The 21,326-nt window shown below is 46.2% G+C and overlaps 1 protein-coding gene across 3 annotated transcripts in view; it reads left to right on the top strand.

Moving 5' to 3' along the window:
• The window catches only part of satb1b (SATB homeobox 1b), a 62,837-nt gene that overhangs the window by 25,625 nt on the left and 15,886 nt on the right, over positions 1-21,326 (top strand). For all 3 annotated transcript variants that reach the window (XM_071524290.1, XM_071524298.1, XM_071524282.1), the window contains exons 6-11: positions 3,617-3,728; positions 4,917-4,994; positions 8,173-8,681; positions 11,271-11,483; positions 15,175-15,246; positions 16,090-16,245. In XM_071524290.1, coding sequence (XP_071380391.1) covers positions 3,617-3,728; positions 4,917-4,994; positions 8,173-8,681; positions 11,271-11,483; positions 15,175-15,246; positions 16,090-16,245 — 1,140 coding nt within the window. The remainder of the gene's footprint in view (positions 1-3,616; positions 3,729-4,916; positions 4,995-8,172; positions 8,682-11,270; positions 11,484-15,174; positions 15,247-16,089; positions 16,246-21,326) is intronic.

The following is a 21,326-nucleotide window of genomic DNA, read 5'->3' as shown; positions in this document are numbered from 1 at the left end:
GCCGATTGTCACCCGTTCCTCCGGAGGAATAGATTCTGATGTACGCTCATAAGAAGCAAGCTTAAACGTTCAGAGTTAATAGCTCGGAGAAGGATCATCAGAATAAAACTTCTCCTGATTCCGCCTCAATCAGCCAGTCAGTTTTTTTTTTTATTTTTAGTTTTTTTTTTAAAGGGAAGTCTGCTTGGATGCTAGCAAGCTTAGCACCCCCCTCTGCCTCGTCCTCGGAAACTATGGCAACAAACGAGACCCCCCCCGCCACCACCCCACTGCCACCACCACCACCACCCCCCCCCTCATCTCTCACTGGGCGGCCCCTGATGCACCAGCTGCTGTGTTGCGTAGCAGCAAATAGTCATCAAAATGCCATCTTTGCAGGGCCTTCGCCACCAGGCACAACCTGGTTGCCAGTGTGTGTGTGTGTGTGTGTGTGTTTGTGTGCGTGTGTGTGTGTGAGATTGGAGGGAGGGGGTCACCCCAGTTGAGGTGGAGATGCGCCATAATTGAGCTGTGTTAGATGTTGGCGAGAGACAAGGCACAGTGTTGCAAATGGGTTACGCTTCTTCCCCAGCTGATTCAAGACATCAGGCTAAGTTGGAATGTGAGAATGTGTGTGTGTGTGAGAGTGTGTATATGCATGTGTGTGGGCCTGTATGTGTGTATTTGTGTATCTGCACCGTGTGTTTATCTGCAGGATGTGTACTTTGTGTGAGAGTATGCGTGTGTGTGCGACACACACTCTTCCGCTGGCAGCTGGGTGCCTACCTGCCTGCTGCACCCCTATTCTCTTACACACACTCTCTCTCATCTGCCTCTCTCTCTCTCTCTCTCTCTCTCTCTCTCTCTCTCTCTCTCTCTCTCCCTCTCTCTCTTCCTCTCTCCCATGACGGGGAGTGGAGAAGATGTTGGGGGCCGATAGTAGCCCAGTGCCACTTCCTGGTCTTGCTGATAAGCTTTCTGTGCTGCAGATGGCTATCACTTAAAGGGTCCACACACACGCACGCATGCACACACACATACACACACACACTCTCTCTCACACACACACACACACACACACGCACACGCTACCTGTTGACAAGCCCTGGCACAGCCCTCCTGCGGGCACCACAGTGGCAGCAGAGACTCTGCTTATGTGCATGATTTCACTTGTGTGTGTGTGCGTGCGTGCATGTGTGTGTGTGTGTGACAGAGAGAGAGAGAGAATAGGTGTGTGTACTGTTTCTTTCACACATACACACACACATACACACAGGGCCCCCTGTGAGAGGTGGAGTGATGTATTGAGGGAGAGGGCTGATTAATGAGGAGCGTTTATTAGAACATCTGTGTCAAAGATGGCGGAGAAAGAGGGAGCGAGAGAGATAGAGAGAGAGAGAGACAGGAAGAGAGAGAGAGAGGCACACTGTCTTCTCCAGGCCTCTTGTTTGTTGCCTGGCGCCGCCTTAGCCCAGATCTACTGTAAATAAAACATGGCAGGCTGGAGGAGAGGAGCTCATTATCCCTCTGACTCTGAGGAGAATTCGTCTTATTTTATATATGATATTCAGATGGGTCTTTGGCTTGGGAGTAGCCGACCAGAACCAGGTTAAACTGGAATGCCTGGTTTGGTTCTCCTGTAATCGTCACCCAAATATCTGCATTTTTTATCTTTTGCAAGGCAATTAATCAAGAACGAAACCATTCATTCAGATTTGACCTGGTTCTTGCACATACACAGGCCAAAGCACCATCTGAACGTCACAAGGAATAAAAGGGAATTATCCTTTAAGACAGTTATATGAACCAGCGTAAGTGAATGGAGGCTGTACTTGCTTTTTCTAATACTAATATTGTATAAATGCAAAAGAAGGAACCTCTTCTTATATGAATTTATGAGCCTTTACCAGGGCAATTTTAACTTCCTAACCCTAACCCTATCAGCGTTTTCACTGAATGAAGGCTTTTAAACAGATCTATAAAGACTGCCTTGTTAGACCGTCCCAGTCCACATGCTGACCTTTTTACCCTGCTGTTTTTGTGATGGCAGCGATCCAGCCAGGCATGATGCACCAAAGCACGGTGGGCACGACTTCGCATCCAGTCGTCCGCGTTGCACTCACTTTACTTGCATGAGTTTGACTTTAAAACTAAGCAGCAAAATTGGTGTGATGACTGCGTTTGACACCACCTGACTCAGGCAGGGCAGGGCCACTGTTGCAGTCGTTAGGATTATATTGTGGTTTTGGTTGACATCTTTTCGAAAGGTGAGGGGATGATGAGACAACTTTGCTTCAGCGTTATAGTTTTTATTCTGTCACGCTTGAATTTTAATCGTTGTGTGTCAGGCTTGGCAGCTAGCTACCAGTGTTGTTTTTAAGGAGTCTAGCTTTGTGCAGATGTCATTGGCCAGGGTTATTGGTCACGAATACCCATTGGAAATTTACTGATACCTGGTTAGAGTCCTGCTTGAAGCTGATTGGCTTTCGTCTTACTGCATCATTTCTCACTCTAGCTGCCTAGAGTCAGTAGAGTCAGTAGTCTAGTTCTTGTGGCTGATGGTGGAGCGTTGGCAGGAGGTCAGGAGTTCAGAGTCAGATCGACCATTTTGACGGCACGAATCCCACCGGCTGCCCTCTTCTAGTGTCGAGAAACTGGAGGGGAAAGGACCAGCGTCCTCCTCTTCCAGCTCGCTGTGCTCACGCCGCCATGCTGCTCCGCCAGAAGGTTCCCCGCCGTCCTCCAAGCGCATATATTAAAGAAAATGATAAAGATGGCATACCTGTAATTTGAAAACAGATGGTTTGGTTCTTTTGAATATTTATAACAATCAAAAACAATTTCTCCCGCACCAACCTCGCTATTCGCCCGGAGGCCGGCAAGGTGTTAAAGCATTCATTTTAATGAAACGGGAGGAAAAAAAAAAAGATCTTTCTTCGTTGTGTTTCTTGGGCGAAGGAGGGCGGTTGAAGTAAATATAGAGAGGGCAAAGAGCCGACTGTAAAGGGGGAGATGGGAGCACACATGCGTCGGAGAACTACACGCTCAGCACGGCCCTCGAACCGCTTGAAGTTGTTGTTCTTTAACAGATTGTATAAATAAAGAGTCAGAAAGAAAAAAAAGAGGTTCATCTGTTTACATCGCCTGACTTCCCAGATGCTGATATTTAATAAGCCACAATCTCCTTTGCTTTTGAAGGTAAATATCTTTTCTGCCGCTCGCTCTTGATGTCAACAGAGCTACTAATTCAGCCGACCTTCTAATTTACCCCTCTGAAATAAAAAAGTTCTGTCAAACTCGATGGCATTTGATAAAAAAGAAAGGTTTAGGCCTTCTTTGATTTGTTTTATTTGTTTTATCTTGAGTAGACAAGATCTAAATTTCTGCATGTCTGGTACTTTGATTTGGCTTTTTTTTTTGCTGGGTTTTACTGCATCCCGATCTTTTATTTGTTTTGACAAGATACAGTATTACTGCATGTTTCACAAGCTTTAATATTATGTCTGTATTTTCTACAGTGAGAATCTGAAGTCTCTCTCTCTCTCGTTCTCTCTCTCTCTCTCTCTCTCTCTCTTTCTCTCTCTCTCTCCCTCCCTCTCTCTCTCTGTCTCTCTCTCAATCAATCTCTCTCTTTCAGAGTATGATTTCCTCCATTGTGAACAGCACTTACTATGCAAATGTGTCGGCGGCGAAGTGTCAGGAATTTGGGCGCTGGTATAAACATTTCAAGAAGACAAAAGATATGATGGGTAAGCAAAACGGAGGGGCGCAAAGTATGGCGCTCACACTTTTGTCTCGTTGCATGCACGCACACACACACACACCAGTCACCATTTCAATACGCTTTCCAACCAACTGTCTCTTTGTCTTCCTGACTGTGGCATGAAGCAAAAATACATTTTAATCTTGTTATCTAATAATTCAAGATTTTTCCACACTTCGTGGTGCGGGTGAAAACAGTGCTATCTTTGATTTATCCATTATCACTTTACCTAAATGTTACACCAATGGCAGAGGCGAATTGAGGCCTCTGACTGGGTTTTTTTTGCTTGTGAGTGCAGTGCTTTAGTTTCTCATGAACAAAAGGCAGCAATGATTTCACCCGGCCACCGTCTAGTCTGAAAATCAATTAGATTTTCTTATCAAACCTCTAACAACGCATGCTTTATATTATTTCAAAGAAATCCCCTTTGACCCGCCAGGAAATGAGGTTATATAATACCAGTAGCACACTAGCTGGAGATGGAATTCCGATATGTTTTTATGTCTTTTGATTAAGTAGAATACCATGCTGTTGCGGGGGTTACATGGCCGTGTAATGTTGAGATATTAGCCTTAACAATCTGTTGAGCAAATTTTTTTTTTTTCTATGCCAGTATGCTGCTGCCTGCGTTGATGACAGCTGAGATATTATATCAAAATGTTTTCACAGCCTCCATGCAAATGAAGTGTTGTGATCATATCTTATCTGATTTTTTTTTTACTTAAAGTGGCAACATGCACTGGAAACGTCTCTTACTTCAGACCTACTTGTGTATTCTCTTGCGGACTTCTACACGTTTTTCGTAACAAGTGTTTTCTGTTAATGTTTTTTCTTGTTTTCCTGAAAAGAGGGGCTGCTGTGGCTACCAATTTAACCTTGTTGACACTGGTCTGTGGAGCCTGTGTGTGTTTTGAATGTGATATTTCTGGTTATTTGGAGTGTGGAGGGAAGCGTACTGGTGGGGGAAAGGAGAGGGGGGGGGGGGTTGTTTTAGCCCACCCCCCCTTCTGTTGCCCTGTACTGTGCCTGTGTAGACTGTAGACAGCCTTAACCCTGTGATTCTTTCCTCACACCTCTACTCTGTGGGTGTGTGTGTGTGCTTGTGTGTGTGTGTGTGTGTGTGTGTGTGTGTGTGTGTGTGCGTGCATGTGTGCCCTGCCATCCGGCTGTGCAGGCATGCGCCAACCCTCCCAGCTGGAGGGCTACCTGGGGACGTGTGTCCTCCGTGAGAGCCCGCGTGCCAATGCACTAGGTATGTCGCATCACGGCACACACACACACACACACACAAACACACACACACACACACACACACACACACACACACACACAGACACATGTTTATATTGCTATACTTGTGAGGACCTTCACTGACTACATTCATAACACTAACACTCACCATATTATGCCTAACCTTAACCCTTACCTAACCTAACACTAATCCTAGTTCTGATTTTAACCCCTAACCCTAAATAGCCCCTAGCAGTCACAATAAAATTAAAAATGACTTTTTCACCAGATCAGCTAATTCTCCATATGATAACGTAGTCCTATTTAACAATACATGCCCCAAAAAATACAACATTTAATTATTTAAATAGAATTTTAAATTTATTTAGTGGTTACTTCATGGCATACATAGAAATTCTAACCAATAATACCATCACAAGTCCCTCCCTGTTATGTCCCGCCCCAACATCCTGTTTCAACTGGAAATGCCTCAAATTAAGGAAGTAAGAATTAATTTTGGAGGATTTTCCTCGTCTTTCTGTCTTTGTGAGGACATTTGGTCCTGATAAGTATCGGGAAAAAAACACACATGCACATGCGTATGCACACAGAGGCACCGATAATGTCTCAAGATGTTCTGTACACATTCACACACACATTCGCACAAACTCCCAGCGCCCACGCGCCATGTTAGCCAAACCCCAGACACAAAACCTGGCACGCAAACCTCAGGTGCCCGCCGGTCGCCCGCGGCGACACTCTCCCAACCTTAATATTCATGACGGGCTGCTGTCTGCCATACGTGCCCGCAAATGGCAGCGGAGGAAAAGCGAGCACTGGTGAAATGCCAAGCTCGAAGGCTGGAAGAGAGAGCGGCGCGGTCATCCCTTTGTGCTTTGGCGATGTCCTCCAATGTGACTCTGCATTTGCTTCACCACACGGCATTTACCAAACAGTTTGAGACTGAAGTCGAGGGAAAAGGTTTCTCGATAAGTGCCTGGTCACAGGTAGCGGCAGGCTTCGCCAGCAGGAGTGGCGATACTGGGAGCCAGCAAAAGTGGTGTCTCTTCTTTTGAAGTGGCAGAGCTAGTGCAGGGCAGCCTTGTAGCCAACACAGGAGAGAGAGTTGGGTCGTTTGTATGTCTCTCTCCCTCATTGCCTCTCTCTCTCCCTCTTTCTCTCCCTCCCTCCTCCCTCTCTCCGTCCCTCAACCCACATCCCATTCCCATTGTGTGTTTAATCCGGGGCTCTTTTGTGGCAGGATTCCACACGAGGACTCCCGCTTCTGTGGCAGCCTTTTTCTCCCAGGGCCTGCCATGCTATTCTGTCACCCCTTCTCTTTTCAATTTGCATGGAAATGCCTCCGTGTGCCTGTGTGTTTGTGTGTTGTGAGCATGCCCCCCAGCAGTCTGTGTGAGCGAGCATATGCACACACACACACACACACACACACACATACTCTCTCACTTAGGAGTGAATAGGCACGCCATACCATCAGAGCCAGGGAATGCCAGGGATTATGGGAAGAGATGTGATTATTACCAAGATTTTTTTTGTTTTCCCCCCCCCCACATCATTTGTTTTCGACAAACGCTCAATAGACCCGTCTTGGCCGGGTGTTTTGTGGTTGCTGACAGTTAAGAAACAGGCAGCTCAAACACACGATTATTGCGGGTATTTTTGGAAAACATCCATGCACTTAATCTTTCATCTGCTGAAAAATTCAGCTTGTTGAAGATCCCCCGACCCCCCCCCCCCCCCCCCCCCCTTCTCCTTAACAGCAATTTGCGCTTTTCAGAATCATATACGATGCTTTTCTGTGGGATGCGGAGGCCGTCGCGCACTTTTAAGGTGTTAATGTTGCCATCCGTATAAATTCTTAAAGGCTGCCCCCTCACTCACTCTCTCTCTCACTCAGTCAGTCAGTGTAGAGCACGCAAAAAGCCCCAGCATATGTGAATTCCTTAAAGAGAGGCGAAAACCGCAAAACACTGAGCCGCTCCAAATGCTCATTCACTTCGCCTTGGGTAGTACACTTTGGATCTTAAATCATTGTTTTCATCCACTAAGCACATAATTTAAACCCATCTTAAAATATTCCCAAGCGACTATTATGGACTTAAAGATTCCCAAAGCAAGAGATGCCACAAATAGCTCCAAAATGCCATCAAGTGATGCCGCATTCAGTTCCTAGTGTTGCAGACGTGTCGGTTCTGGTATATTCAAGCAAGGCCATTTCTAGGGTTACATTTCCTGCGATGGCCTCTTTCTGTGTCTCTGTTCACCACTTCCTACATTTATATTTAGGCCATCCTCCCCCAAAAATGTCATACTGGCTAGCTTGTGTTCCTTATTTTAGAATTAAGGACATAAAGAGCGAATCAGATTTATCAGCAACGCTTCTGCATATGTGTATGCACACACACACACACACTCTAATACCTACACACACACTCGTAAAAGTCCTCCTCAGACACTGTCTTTCCCTGCTTGTTTTGTTTTTTGTGTTGTGTTTTTTTGCTCACATGATGAGGCCACAGACGCCCTGAACTTAATTTTGAAGGCACAAGCTGTGGGAGACGCAGGTTAAACACAATGAAGCTCTTTTATCTACGGTTTCCATGTAGATGCCTGCTTTTTTTTTGTTTTTTGTTTTTTAACCATGTCGGTGTCAATTCCAATGGTTAGGGAGGATGAGGCGTTGACACCACGCTACTATAGCTTTTAGTAAGCAGTTTGGTTTTCTAAATATGATTCAAAATAGTAGTATTTAGATTTCCACTAACAATCTATTCCCTGGCAAAGTTTTTCAGTGAAATATGTGCATGCAGGGTGTAGGTCACAGGAGTAATCCCTACTGATGGAAATGTTAGCTGACTGGCTGGTTCAGTCAAAGGCTCAAGTTTGGTTGGATGCAGAGCAGCTCCATTATATTTCTTCAGATTAGACACTGGGGCTAAGCTTGCAGGGTTAAATTGATATTCTGATTTTGAAATTTATTTTTTACTTGTTATGGAATCTCCAAGACTGGTTTGTAGTGTTGGCTTGTTTCTCCTTCTATATTGGCTGTGTTCTCCCTTTTCCTGTGTTTTCATTACAATGCTCAAAATAGAATTTGAACCAATAGCTGACCCTTCTCTCTTTCCCCTCTCTACCTCTGCCCCTCCACCACCCCATTTCCATCCTCTCCCCTCCTCCAGCGGAAATGGACGGCCTGGCCGACCTCTCCCCGCCCGGCTCTAACCACAGCCACAACCACAACCACCTGGGCTTCTCCCAGCAGCAGCAGCAGCCCATCCCCGGCAGCACGGCGGAGCAGACCCCCTCGTCGCCGGTGCCCCCGATGTCCCACGCCCCGCCGCCGCACGGGGGCCAGACGGGCAGCCGGCAGCCCCAGATCCCCGGCCTGCACCACCCGGGCCTGGTGTCCACGCCCATCAGCCCCCAGTTGGTCAACCAGCAGCTGGTGATGGCGCAGATCCTCAACCAGCAGTACGCGGTCAACCGGCTGCTGGCGCAGCAGTCGCTGTCGCAGCAGTACCTCAACCACCCGCCCGTCAACCGCAGCTCGCTCACCAAGCCGCTGGAGCCGCAGGTGGCCTCCAACACCGAGGTGTCCTCCGAGATCTACCAGTGGGTGAGGGACGAGCTGAAGCGGGCCGGCATCTCGCAGGCCGTCTTCGCCCGTGTGGCCTTCAACAGGACCCAGGTGAGGAGAGAAATTTGGTGGGGCGAGACTGAAAGGGTTTTCTCTAAATAGAAAAAGTGTCCAATTAATGTCAGAGGGGATACTGACTCGCCTCTGTGAGCTGCTTCCTATCAATTTGGTTCTTCATTTCCCTGCTGCTTTATTTCCCTGCTGCTTTTGATGCAGAACTTGCCAGTCTGATTTGGTTGCAAATTGAGACTGAGAACTCTCAAATTTAACCAAATTAAATTACAGAGCAGATTACTGTATATTTCATGTGATATATTAATGAGTAACGCCTTGGTAGTGAAGTAGTGGAATCATGGGAAGTCTACAGTATCATTTAGATACTTTTTTTTTTAAGTTTGGTCGAAGATTTAACTTCTTTTTCTCTCATTATGTCCCGATTCACTTAGTTTTGTTCTTACACCCTGACTCAACTCAGTCACAAGGGCAGAAATAGTTTGGAGTACAAATAGTGCCTTCAAGCCAAATGCTTATAAAAGGCATGGTGGTGGAACCTGTTAGTTTCTACTGCTTCTAAATCACTAATTACTAGTACGCTCAGGTAATCTAGCACCCGCACTGCACTACAAGATAGCTGGCAGCCTGCCATACGAAAGACCCGGGCTTGGTCATGGTGTGCCTCCTCCCCCTGCCAAAACATGTGATTTCACTTTACAGTCAGAGGCCATACACACACACACACACACACACACACACACACACAGAGGCAACGATAACGTCTTAAGACGTTCTGTATGTATGAGCGGGGGGTAGAGGGAGGTGACAGCAAACCTCATTACGACTCCACTCGCTTTGAAGTTGCTGTGTGTGAAAAAAGGGGGGGGAAAAACACAGATAAGGATCAATTGGAATCAGTATGTACAGCCCCCCCCCCCCTCCAAAAAATGTGTGTGTGTGTGTGTGTGTTAAATGGTAGAGCCAGACAGTGGTGTTTTTGTGCAGATTGGCAAGCCCTTACACAAACAGTCTTATCTGTGGCTGATATGAGGAATTAGCCCAATGTGCCGTTGGAGAGTCTGCCTTTGGAGGATTATTTATTAGGCGTATGTTTTTTCCATGAGTCTGTGTAAATAAAAGGGGAGGGGGAGGGGGAGGGGTGTGGAGCGGTGACATGAAGGGGCTGGCGTCGTCGCAGGAGGTGGATCAGAAGAAGTGGAGGGGAGGAGCAGAGGCCTTTTTTTTTTTTTCTTTTTTTTTGGAGAGGAAGCTGATTGACCCAAGAGATAGAGGGAAAGGAATGATGGCGAGGAACGATAAGCATGCACACACAGACAGACAGGCAGAGACACACACACACACACACACACACAGTACAAACATACATGAACACACACCCACACACATACAGCCACAACGAGGCACACTTATCTCCATCTCGCGAATACCTGTGTACATTCTGTGTACTGTCTCCCTCATCATAAAAACATATCTCTGCCTCTGACTTCATGTCTGTATCTGTTTATGCTTGCCTGGCTACCAAAGTCCTACCTTTTCGAACATGACACATAGCTGCATACTTTTCAGCAGTCAGACAAGCCTCCTCACCAGCCAGTATATTCCCCCCCACCATTGGAAATGACACCAACCAGTTATTTGCAGCACCACTCGTTTCCCGAGAGGACTTCTACACTAAAAAAAAATCATTCCAACATGTTTTTCCCATTACTTTGGTTTATTACCAAATCACACCTATTGATGGTGAGAGAAGCGGAGCGATGGTTTGCACAGTGTGTGTCCAACAGCTGATGAAAAGGCCCAATCACACGTCTCTGATAATGGAGTCATCGCGGTCTCGTAATGACGGAATTGAGCGCTATTGAAAAGCAAACAGAGGATACGCTGATTGCCCGCTGTACAAGACATTTACATTTCAGGCATTTAGCTGACGCTCTTATCTAGTGCAACATACAATGATAAGAATATGTTTAAAGTCCAAGACACCCAAAATTACAAGCAACTGTGAATAAGGAAGGGCCAGAGCCATAGCATTACTGTCCAAGCTTGATCTAAGTGATGAAATGCTAAGAACCAATGAAGTAGAAAGGATTTTTTTTACTTGCATTGTAGAGGAGGAAGAGGGGGATGCAAAGTATTCTTTGAAGAGATGATTTTTACGAAGCTTACGATGGAAGATAGGGAGTGACTCTGCTGAGTCCGAGAGAGATGGAGGCACTGTCATGATCAGGCGACTCAGACAGAAAATTAGAAAACACAGGCGAGGCCGGCGACTCCCCCTGCCTCTTCGGAAAACACTAATTCGAAGCAAGAAACAGTGGTCTAAATACTGAGTCCCTAAAAGGCGGTATTAGTTTACACACAAGTAAGAATAAAAGCTTCACATCTCCCATTGTCATTACCGAGTCTCCATTTACACTTATGGGTCTCCCTTGCTCTCTTATTTAACAATCCTCTAATGTGATTATTCTCTTCTCTTCTCTTCTCTTCCCTCCTCTTCTCTTCTTCTCTTCTCTTGTATCTTTCTCCCTCTCCTCCTCCTCCACCTCCTCCTCTCGCTCTCCTCTCGCTCCCTTTCGTTTTCACCCCCCCCCCCCCCCCCCCCTACCGTCCCACCCCACCATGCAGGGGCTTCTGTCTGAGATCCTGCGTAAGGAGGAAGACCCGAAGACGGCGTCCCAGTCGCTGCTGGTCAACCTGCGCGCCATGCAGAACTTCCTGCAGCTGCCGGAGGCGGAGCGCGATCGCATCTACCAGGACGAGAGGGAGCGCAGCCTGACCGCCGCCTCGGCCATGGGTCCCGCCCCGCTCATCAGCACCCCGCCTAGCCGACCTGTACAGGTACCTGTGTGAATTTATCCTGCGTCAAATCCTGCATGAATGCTGATTGATGATTCTTTCTGGAATGTTACACAAAAGGACCAAATTAGCAGATTGGAGTTTTAGTTGTACATAATTTCTCAGAGGAAGAGCTGCTCTGGAGGCAGAAATATTCTCATTGGTTGCCTCAGTGGGCGGAGCTAACACAGTTTTTCTGGCTGAGTAATATTAGACTGAAGCCCAGTGAAAAAGGCAAGGGGTAAGAGAGGAGGTAGCTAATGCTATGATATGATTATGATAACATTATAATAGCTAATATTATGATAATATATAGGTTAGCTAGTTAGCCTAGCTTATGTTTCAAGTTCAAACAAGCCATACTAGGCTATAGCTATCTAGGTAAGCTAGTTAGCTAGCTGCTGAACTTCAACATCATGAATGTCATGGTCATGAATGAATGTGAATAACAAGTCATTGCTATTTATATTTATATTTTATTTATATGCTCATCAGAGTTCCTTCTTAGCCATTCAAGTTTGCCAGTTAGCTAACTTGTGCACTGAAAAACTGTGGTTCTTTGGCTCCGCCCATTGAGGTTTAACTCAACCAAATGTTTGTAGAACTAAAACTCAGAGTGAACCAGATTAGTATGCTGTAAAACCAGAAAGTTTCTCTCAGTTATCTAGTTACGAGGCCACTTATTGTAAGCGCCAACGGCTGAAAAGAGAGCAAAACTTTTTTTTTTTTTCTTGGGGATGGAGCAAACATGCAGCGGTACTTCAGAAAGTGTGCAGTAAAAAGTGTGACTGCAAGAGTGGGACAACATCTGTGTGCCATAACACAGTTCATATGAAGAGATCTATTCCTATTGTCAGTACAGTGTGGTTTCTGAACTGCTGAGCGGGCCATTTCAGGCTAATGGATCAGATGTTGTTTAGATGTTGTCGGTCAGATCTGTGCTGAGAGCAGGTGTATAGTGGAGTGGTTCTAGGATGTCAGAATTTACTGTCTGTCCTTCTGGTGGTGCCATGGGCCTGAATCAATGAAATGTGTGAAACTCTAACCCTAGTGACATACCTGCTATCAACCGTCCCCCTGTCCTCTTACATCCAAGCCAGGTTTCATAGGCACTACATAGCAGAAGGGATAGTCAAATCAGCTGTTTTGTTTTGGTAAATGTCTCTGTATTTGTCCATTTTGGAACAAAAACAACACATTACTATTTGTTCATCATTCAGTATCTCTAAAATGTAGAAGACCCAGTCTGTAAAAGCATATGTTAACCAAAGACAATATGTCAAATTCTTTCTATGTCATTTTGGAACGAAACTTTTGACATGTAATCTCGTCGGATGAGTATAGGAATGCATAGCTGAAGATTTTTTTGTGTGGCCACATTACACAAGCTTAAACTGTACAGAAACAACCTGCACAAACACACACATATGCACTCACTAGCACACTCTTACGTTTACAAACCTAAGAATGCAGACACCAAGTATGCATAGACGCACCATCCGAACACATTGTTTTGTTCCACACCTCACATACCCCTCTATTGTATCAGACAGCAACCTGTCTGGAACCGCGCAGAATGAATGCAATTTGTACCATCAAAGTGCACAGCGCAGAACATACCTCCCGCTCTCCTTGCATGTAAATGAGTCTAGCATCGTCCTCACCCTCAACACACAGGTGAGAATGGCGCGCAAATGATGGCTAATTTTTTGTGCTAATTTTGACCTTTTACCACGCATTAGGCGGCATTAACAGCCCCCATTCTAAAAATAAGGCTCACTCAGTGACGACAAGCTCCGCGAAAGATCAAACATCTTTCCGTCTCTCAGTCAATGCCTCATTCAACCTCTCTGACTGCCTCGCCACAACTTTCTACCCCCACCGCAAATCAGTGTCCCTCATTTGAAAGGTATGTGGCAACTTCTTACCACTTAAGCCCATTTGAAGTGCGGTCGAGTGTGTCTGGGAGGTGAGAGAGGCTGACAAAGGCCTCCTCTGTCCCGTCCCTGGTGAAGATGGGGCTTTTATTTAGGAGAGGGAGATAAAAAAAAGCAAGGGGAGAAAAAAGACAGAGAAACAGAAAAAGAGGTTTCCTCGAAGCCCGGGCCCACCCATGTCCAAAATGGAGCCTCCCCCTTTAACTGCACAGCGAGATCGCAGCGGCTGTCCTTACAAAACCAAAATGAAAGAGAGCCTGATTCTGAACCAGTGGGGTCGAACCTAAACAAGGCCACTTTACAGTTCACAGCCCATCTTTACAATCAAGAGACTGTGTCAGTTCAGGACAGGGATTCAAAGTGAGAGAGTGGACCTTTGTACAAGGATGCATTGAAGTAAAAAAAAAAAAAAGTTTTTTCAGCAGTTGGATATAACACGGTTGATGTCCTAATTTGAAATAAGCACTCCAAATGTGTGGATCAGGAGATGTCTACACCTTTTTAGGTTTGAATAATTGCATCAGGTGAATTGGAGTTTCAGTGTCAGAAGTCTGCTTGTTTACAATCTGAATGTCCGGTACTTGGCCTTCTAGTGTTTCTGAAAGCAATGATTACTGCTTGGCATGCCATCCGAATTTCAAACATAAACCAGAACTCAAAGCCTTTGGTTTCTGCTTCTATTTTAAAATTTTCACATCAGTATCATATCTGGAGGCCTAACATACTTGTACATTCACAAATGCTCACCTGTATGACTTAAGCCCTTAGACCGATATATCATGTTAGATCTGTTCTTCTATGCAAGGCAATTCTCACACACACCCACAAACACACACACGTTTGCACACTCACACACCTGGCCATATGCCAGCCTCTCCTATGGAGCAATGCGGTGTGAATTTAGCCACATAAATCAGCCAGGGTGGCAATTGAGCCAGAGACAGAGGAGGGTTTTTATAGGCCTCATAAAAACAGATGCGGAGGTATGTTTCTCTCACGTGTGCTGATGGGTAGCGCGACTCCCCAAGCCAGTTAGCGCACGTCCCTGCCTTAACAATTAGCCTGACATGGTAACCCACCGCTCAGACTGACATGCTCACGGTGAGCCGTCGTAAAACAGGATGAAAGGCCCAGGAATGCTCCGACATTCCAGTTTCACCACAAATTTGAGGATTATTTGAGGGATTTTTTTTTTTGTTTTTTTGTTTTTCTGAAAGCCACAAAAGGGCTCATGTTAGGTGTCTAGACAAATGCTTGAATATATGTTTTTCAAGCGCAGGCTGCCTGGCGAGTTTGTAGCTGTTTGTACTATTAGCGGATCATTTGAATATCATGTACTTGTACTTGTATCCTTTAGATTTTTTTTTTTTTTTCCCAAAGGCGTCTCTTTACAAAATGACTCGTATGGAATGATTCATATGCTAATCATTCTTGGGTAATGTTTTTATTAGGATACTTGTTACCTTGTCAAAAGGTTTTTTCAAGATGCAACAAGCCCTTGAATGAGGATGATTTGATTTCACTTGACTTGCATTTATTTTCTAATCATCAGCTTGACATAAGAAAAATAACACCTCTAACTGTTTTTGTGCAAAGTAAGACTGGTATTGTACATGGGTGTAGTCTACACTCTGCATGTGTGTGTGTGCATGCATGAGCGTGTGTGTGCATGCTTGTGTTTAGCCCAGTTCCCTCTTTTTTCCCCCCATCATGTGAGCCTGAACAAACATGGTTGTGTTGTGTTCCTGACCCCGCAGCCCCGGAGGGAAGACTGTAACAACGTAAGGCCCGAGGACTGGAACCCCCGAATCCCCGTGGGCATTTCCCCTGTGAGCAAATAACTCCACCCCCCCCTTCACCTCTCCCACCACCACCACCACCACCTATCTTTACTCATATTCTCACAGGCAGGGACAACACACACACTGGAGCTTATCATCTCCCAACATGCAATTCATTGTTATTTCAGTATTGGACATGTTTGCGGAGAAGAAAACATAAATAGGAGTAACGTGTGAATTTTCAAGTGCAGGGCTTGTACTCTCATTTTGGTCAGTATTTGGTTGACTTTCGGTCAAATATAAATAAGATAATGAAAATATGCTATTTTTGCACTGATGCAAATCTTTAAATCCAGGTGATCTCTCAGGATGATAGCCAGACCTGGGTAAAATAATATTTGCAAATGTTTTTTATTGTTTTATTTCAGCCTATTTTCTGCATTGGACAATACAATGTGTCCCAAATAGTTACCAAAAAAAACAGGAATATATGTGAAAGTCAGTTGAGTATACTTTTGTGTGACTGACAACTTACCTGAGCTGATATGAACTTCCTATGCGGCTTCCTATGCAGTCAAAATTAATGGATATATTATATTAATTTGATTATGTCCACATCTTGAAATGCTTTGGAATTGCACAAAAGGTCTGGAAGAGTATAGGGGAAATATTCAGTCACAAAACACATATGGCTTCACATCATGTAGACCCACTCTCACATGTGATTCTGATAATCTTCAGCAAAAGTGTTGTGGCCTAGTCGCTGCTTAGTCTATTGCACACCAATCAAAATCTGTCAAATACACAAGAAATACTCAAGAAATTAAGTAAAGTATGGAATTTTTAAATGGGATTACGCTGATTTTCTTTCCTCTTCACTCTTGTAACCAGGTGAAACCGTCCCCTCTGCCCAGCGAGTGGAACGGCAAGACGGAGAGCTGCATCCTCAACATCAACTCCACCATCTACGACGAGATTCAGCAGGAGATGAAGAGGGCCAAGGTTTCCCAGGCCCTGTTCGCTAAGGTGGCTGCCTCCAAGAGCCAGGTACTGAAACACACACACACACACACACACAGAGCCACACACACACAGACACAGTACTACAGTTGACCAAAACACTCAAGTTAATAAAATTGAAAGAAAAGTTGGCCGCATACCCACAGCTCTGATGCAAAAATATAAAAACATTTTTTACTTTTATTTGGTGGTCTCTTCCACTAGCAGGCATCCTGCCAATGTGAGTTCCTTTCTATCCTCCAAAACACTTTAGGGACCGTTTTGGTTCAAGCTTTCAGAACCATAATGGAAGAAAAAGTTTCAAAAGAAGAAAAAGAGGATTCTTTCATTTCAAAGGAATTTTTACTTTTTTTTAGCTCAGTATGTATTCTTATATTGGAGAAAAAATCATTAGCTGAAGTTTTTAATTCAGTAAATCTAAAAAGTGGATCCAGTCTGTAAAATCACATAGGGATTTAAGTTACCTACTATCCTTTAAAAAGCACCACAATGTGTTAATCCTCTTAATAATTTTGTAAGAGTAGGGCGTCACTTTTTCAAGTGGTGGAGATCTCACTTTGCAAAGAGACTCTTTGGTGTCGATGCGTCATGAATCATTATGAAATTCCATACCTGTAGACATAACGGCTCCAAATGTGCACACACACACACACACACACGCACACACACACACACACACACACACCGGTGTTTACAGAGACAGCATTTTCACATGACGTCTGAACTGGTCGGGTTTCCCGGTGAGGTTTACAAAATACCATAAAAACTGAACTGGAGTCATAACACAACCAATACTAGCTGCACATAACATCATAATATTCATAAAGTTAAAGGGGAGGGAAAAAAAAAAACAGAAAGCCATCCAACACGTTACAAAACTTGCCTCCATGCAGCAGAGCGGTGATTTATCGTCATAATGACATATGTCTCCTTTATTGTGGGTTTGGAGTTGAGCAGCCGACACTGTTTCAACACAAAACAAACCTGTTTATATTAGCTGTGCTCTGAATGGCTCCCCCAGTTAGACGAAGGGGCCCCTGTTATCTTCTCCCAGAGAGCAACGCGCTCGCACAATACCAGCTTGTGTGCGCATTGGAACAGGGGGAAAAAAAAAAAAAAGAGAGAAAACACGCCACCAGTTTAACTCTTTATTAAAAGCAATTAAAGAAAATGCGGTGCAAGGCGTTATTATTAAAGGTTTTCACGTGTCTGTCGGCGGCAGAGTTGGGAAGATTTTCACAATTGTGCTTGATGAAGAAGACGAGGGGGGGAAAAATAGATCACCAAGGGCGGAATAATCGAGAAATATCTGCGCAGGCTTTATTTTTTTCTTGCTGATTAGGATGATTATACCCCCAGATAGCTTTGTTTTACCAAATTGCAGTTTGATGCACAAACCACTGTTTTTGTTCAGGAGTTCAAAGACTCCTTGGAAGGATGGAGAAAGGGAGAGGGGGAGAGCGAGGCGGCCGCGGTATTAACTCGCAAATGTCTCTCTCTTCTCAAATGATCGTTTGTCTGGGAACAGGTTTCCACTGTGCCTCCTCCACCTCCTCTCTCTCTCTCTCTCTCTCTCCCTCCCATCTTTCTCCCTCGCCCCTCTCTCTCTCTCCCGTTCCCCTCTTTCTCTCTCTCTCTCTCTCTCGCTCTCTTTCTCCCATGCCCCTCTCCCTCTCTCTTTCCCCCCCTCCGCTTTCTCTCTCTCTTTCTCGTTCCATTCATGGCGGGCGGGTGTGAATGTGAATTGAGCAGCAGATAAGAAGTGTGCTAATTACGCCTGTGAAAGGGGGCCTGGGAGAGCACTTATCTCTGGCTCCATCTCGTAATGGGCGCTCCCCGGGCAGCTGGTCTCCCCCCTCGCTACCCAGCCGGCAGCGCCACAGCCACCGGCACCGCCAGGCCAGCGGCTGCTCCGCCCCACCGGGACCCCTGGACCCTGAAAACCACAGAACCCGGCCCGCTTTTCAGTTTTCAGATTTGTCAAATATCGCTGTATCTTCTAAAATCACCGATTTCAAATTTGTTTTTATCTCTTCTCTGTTTAAAGTGGTAATCATGAGATCCTGCTTTTTTTTGGGGGGGGGGGTGACATTTTTGGTGCTGCGGTGTGTTTTTGCACTGCGCAGAGATCACCTGTCAATCAAACAGTGTATCCAGCACTGTGACGTCTTTTTCCTAGTTTGAGTTTCCGGAGGTGGCGGTTTTTTCTTTGTCTGTTCAGCCATGGTGAAATCTGTTCCCAGACAACTATCGCTGCTCATGCTAACTACATATTTCTTCTATTTATTCCAAACAATCCGCTGTTGCTCCTCCTGGAAATGTAAAACGCATCATTTCCTGAGCACCACAGGATTTTTCCCGGGAAAGCGCTTTCAGACTCCCGGTGTTTAGAACAGCAAATGTAGGAGCTTTCATGAACTGGATGTAGGTTTAATCAATCAATGAGGGAGTGTAGCAAGACAGATATTTATATGAAAAATGACAGATTATTATTTAGATTTAGGCCTAAAGATCCCAGTGGAAGATCCAGGCCCTGGGTAGAGCAGCAGGCCAATAGGGATTGCTGGTACTGGGGTTGGGAGTGTGAGTGTGGATGGGGTTGGTGATGGTGATGGGGGGATGGGAGGGACTGGCAGGAGGCCCATATGGGGTTCTGGGTAATAACAGTGGGGGTAGGGGGGGGGGCGGGCTGGGGAAGAGGCCTCACTGCTGAGCCTGGCACATGCCTGTCGGCTTGATGTGCCGCGCAACCTCTGCCGCTCCAGCTCGGCTCGGGGTTTCTCAGCAGGGTCAGGCAGGCACGTTTACAGGTGACGAGGAGGATGAGACGGTGTCGGAGGGAGGTGGGGCAGGTCTTGGCACTGTGTCTGTGTGTGTGTGTGTGTGTGTGTGTGTGTGTGTGTGTGCATGTGTTGAGCATGTGTGTATGGCGTATTTGCCTCGCCCAGTGAAAGACAGATGATACAGGAGAGGAGGGGAAGGGAGGAGAGGGGCGGAGATCTGAGGAGGATGGAGAGAAGAGAGATGTGGAGTTGAAGGAGGTCGCAAGCACTGGTCCCCTGGGTAGAATAGCAGTAAGCAGGAGTTTACTGATTGGTGCATGCTCCACTGAGAGTGTGTGTGTGTGTGTGTGTGTGTGTGTGTGTGTGTGTGTGTGTGTGTGTGTGTGTGTGTGTGTGTTTGCACACTTGCCTGTGTGTCAAATATGGTTTTATGTGGAGGCACATTTGAGTGTGTACAAGGATGTGCACTGGTGTTTGTGTACTTGAATATGTGCACGACTGTGTGTGTGTGTGTGTGTGTGTGTGTGTGTGTGTGTGTGTGTGTGTGTGTGTGTTTGGGGGGGGGGGTGCTGGAATGCTGCCATCCCGTCCTCTCTCAGGGCTCGTAACCACAGCAGGCCTCTGCCAGCCCTTAACTGCTCTCTCTCTCTCTCTCTCTCTCTCTCTCTCTCTCTCTCTCTCTCTCATATTCAATGTAGCATTTCAATCACCCTTTTACAGCCACATATTCAGAGTAGTAACTATAGAGCAGTGAATCTAACCTAAGCCATATTACTTTATCAGATTAATGGTCGCCAGTCACTTCAGGTCTGGGCATGTATATTTTTCAACTAGTCCATGCAGCCGTTTTGATTTATTAGGACAGCTATTACTTTTACCCTTTGATAAAATCGAAATCATTATTCATGATCCATTCCTTTATGATTCAAACTGATCGAACGCTCCAAGAATGCTCCGTCTCCATTTAGCTGCGGGAGACGTCAGACTTGGAGAAAACAACCGGGTCCTACTGGTTCGAGTCCAGCAATGACACTGCCAGAAGTCGCTAGCATTAGTCAACGGCCCGTTTCATTTTAGGCTATGTTGCGGGTAGCCTAGTGTTGATGTCAACATTATTAACCGGCCCAGGAGAGCCAGGGAGCTATCTAGCAAGCTAGCGCGTTTTGTTTTGAGTCAAGTTGACAGGGGAGGCTTGCTGTGTTGGCTAGCCCGACAGAGAGGGCGGCTAACGTTTAGCCGAGCGATGGGAGGTTAGCCGAGGGTGGGGTGGGGTGGGGGGGTGGGGGGTGGTGGGGGGAACAATCCTTTGACACGACTTTTATGTCTAAACAACCCCGACACTTCCTGAGAGGAATTGTGCGACTGATGGAATCAGAGTCCCTGCTGTCACAAAACAAGCACCCCGGGAGCCCTGCGCACCGCGGGGCTCAAAGCCCTCCGACTCCTCAATGACCAGTAGAGTACAGAACGCCACCAACTGCCCCCCCACCCTCCCCACCCCCCTTTCCCATCTCTCTTTCTCTCTCTATCTCTCTCCCGCTCCCTCGTTCTCCCCTGGAAGAGGCTACGCTAATTAGCCAGGCTCTAATGAGACAGAATGGCACTGATCTGGTCCGCCGCTGCGCCACCGGGGGGGCTGGGCAGGGGGGCTGGTGCAGTAGGGGGGAAGGGGAGGGAGGGTGGGGGGGGGAGTTGGTGTATGCCATCTGTCACCCTGCGCCCGCCTGGCACGGCACTCCCTGGGGTGGGGGATGGGGTGGGGGTGGGTGGGTACTGAGTGCCTCGCTGGTCTGGAGTGGGGGGCGGGTGGGGGCAGTGATATGAGTAGGAAGGGAGGGTGATAGTAGAATAACTGGTCCTGCCCCTTCCTGTTTCAAAAATGACTCATTTCCTGGAATGGGTGGAAGCCGTTTTGTGGTTGTGCATTTTTTACGGCCGCTTGAACGCCTTGCTTAGCCTAAATTCCAAATATTTAGCATATGACCCACCAGAATACCAAACCACCGGCCCACACACACACACACACACACACAAACACACACACACGCTGCCACTACCCCTCTGTTCCATCCAATGGCTGTTTAACAAGAGGGGCAGATGGCTGACCTTTTTGAGTGTCTGTTTCCAGGTTGTGACCGTTCAGACGATCCTCTGTTACTGAGGAGCCGCTGGGGGTCAGGAGGTTAGGAGTTGTGTCTTGCATGAAAATTTATGTACAAATATGAAATTACATTGTAGGGTAGTAGAATGGATATAGCAGTGATGCTATCAGATAAACACTATTTTTGAATATTGGGAACTGTGACTGGGTTGCGGTCATTGTAA

The sequence above is a fragment of the Centroberyx affinis genome, unplaced genomic scaffold (genome assembly GCF_046629955.1).
Source record: "Centroberyx affinis isolate AG114_WGS23_722 - 3 ecotype Tasmania unplaced genomic scaffold, CSIRO-AGI_Caff_v1 ptg000105l_1, whole genome shotgun sequence".
Classification (NCBI taxonomy): domain Eukaryota; kingdom Metazoa; phylum Chordata; class Actinopteri; order Beryciformes; family Berycidae; genus Centroberyx; species Centroberyx affinis.
This window is presented reverse-complemented; position numbering and strand designations above follow the sequence as displayed.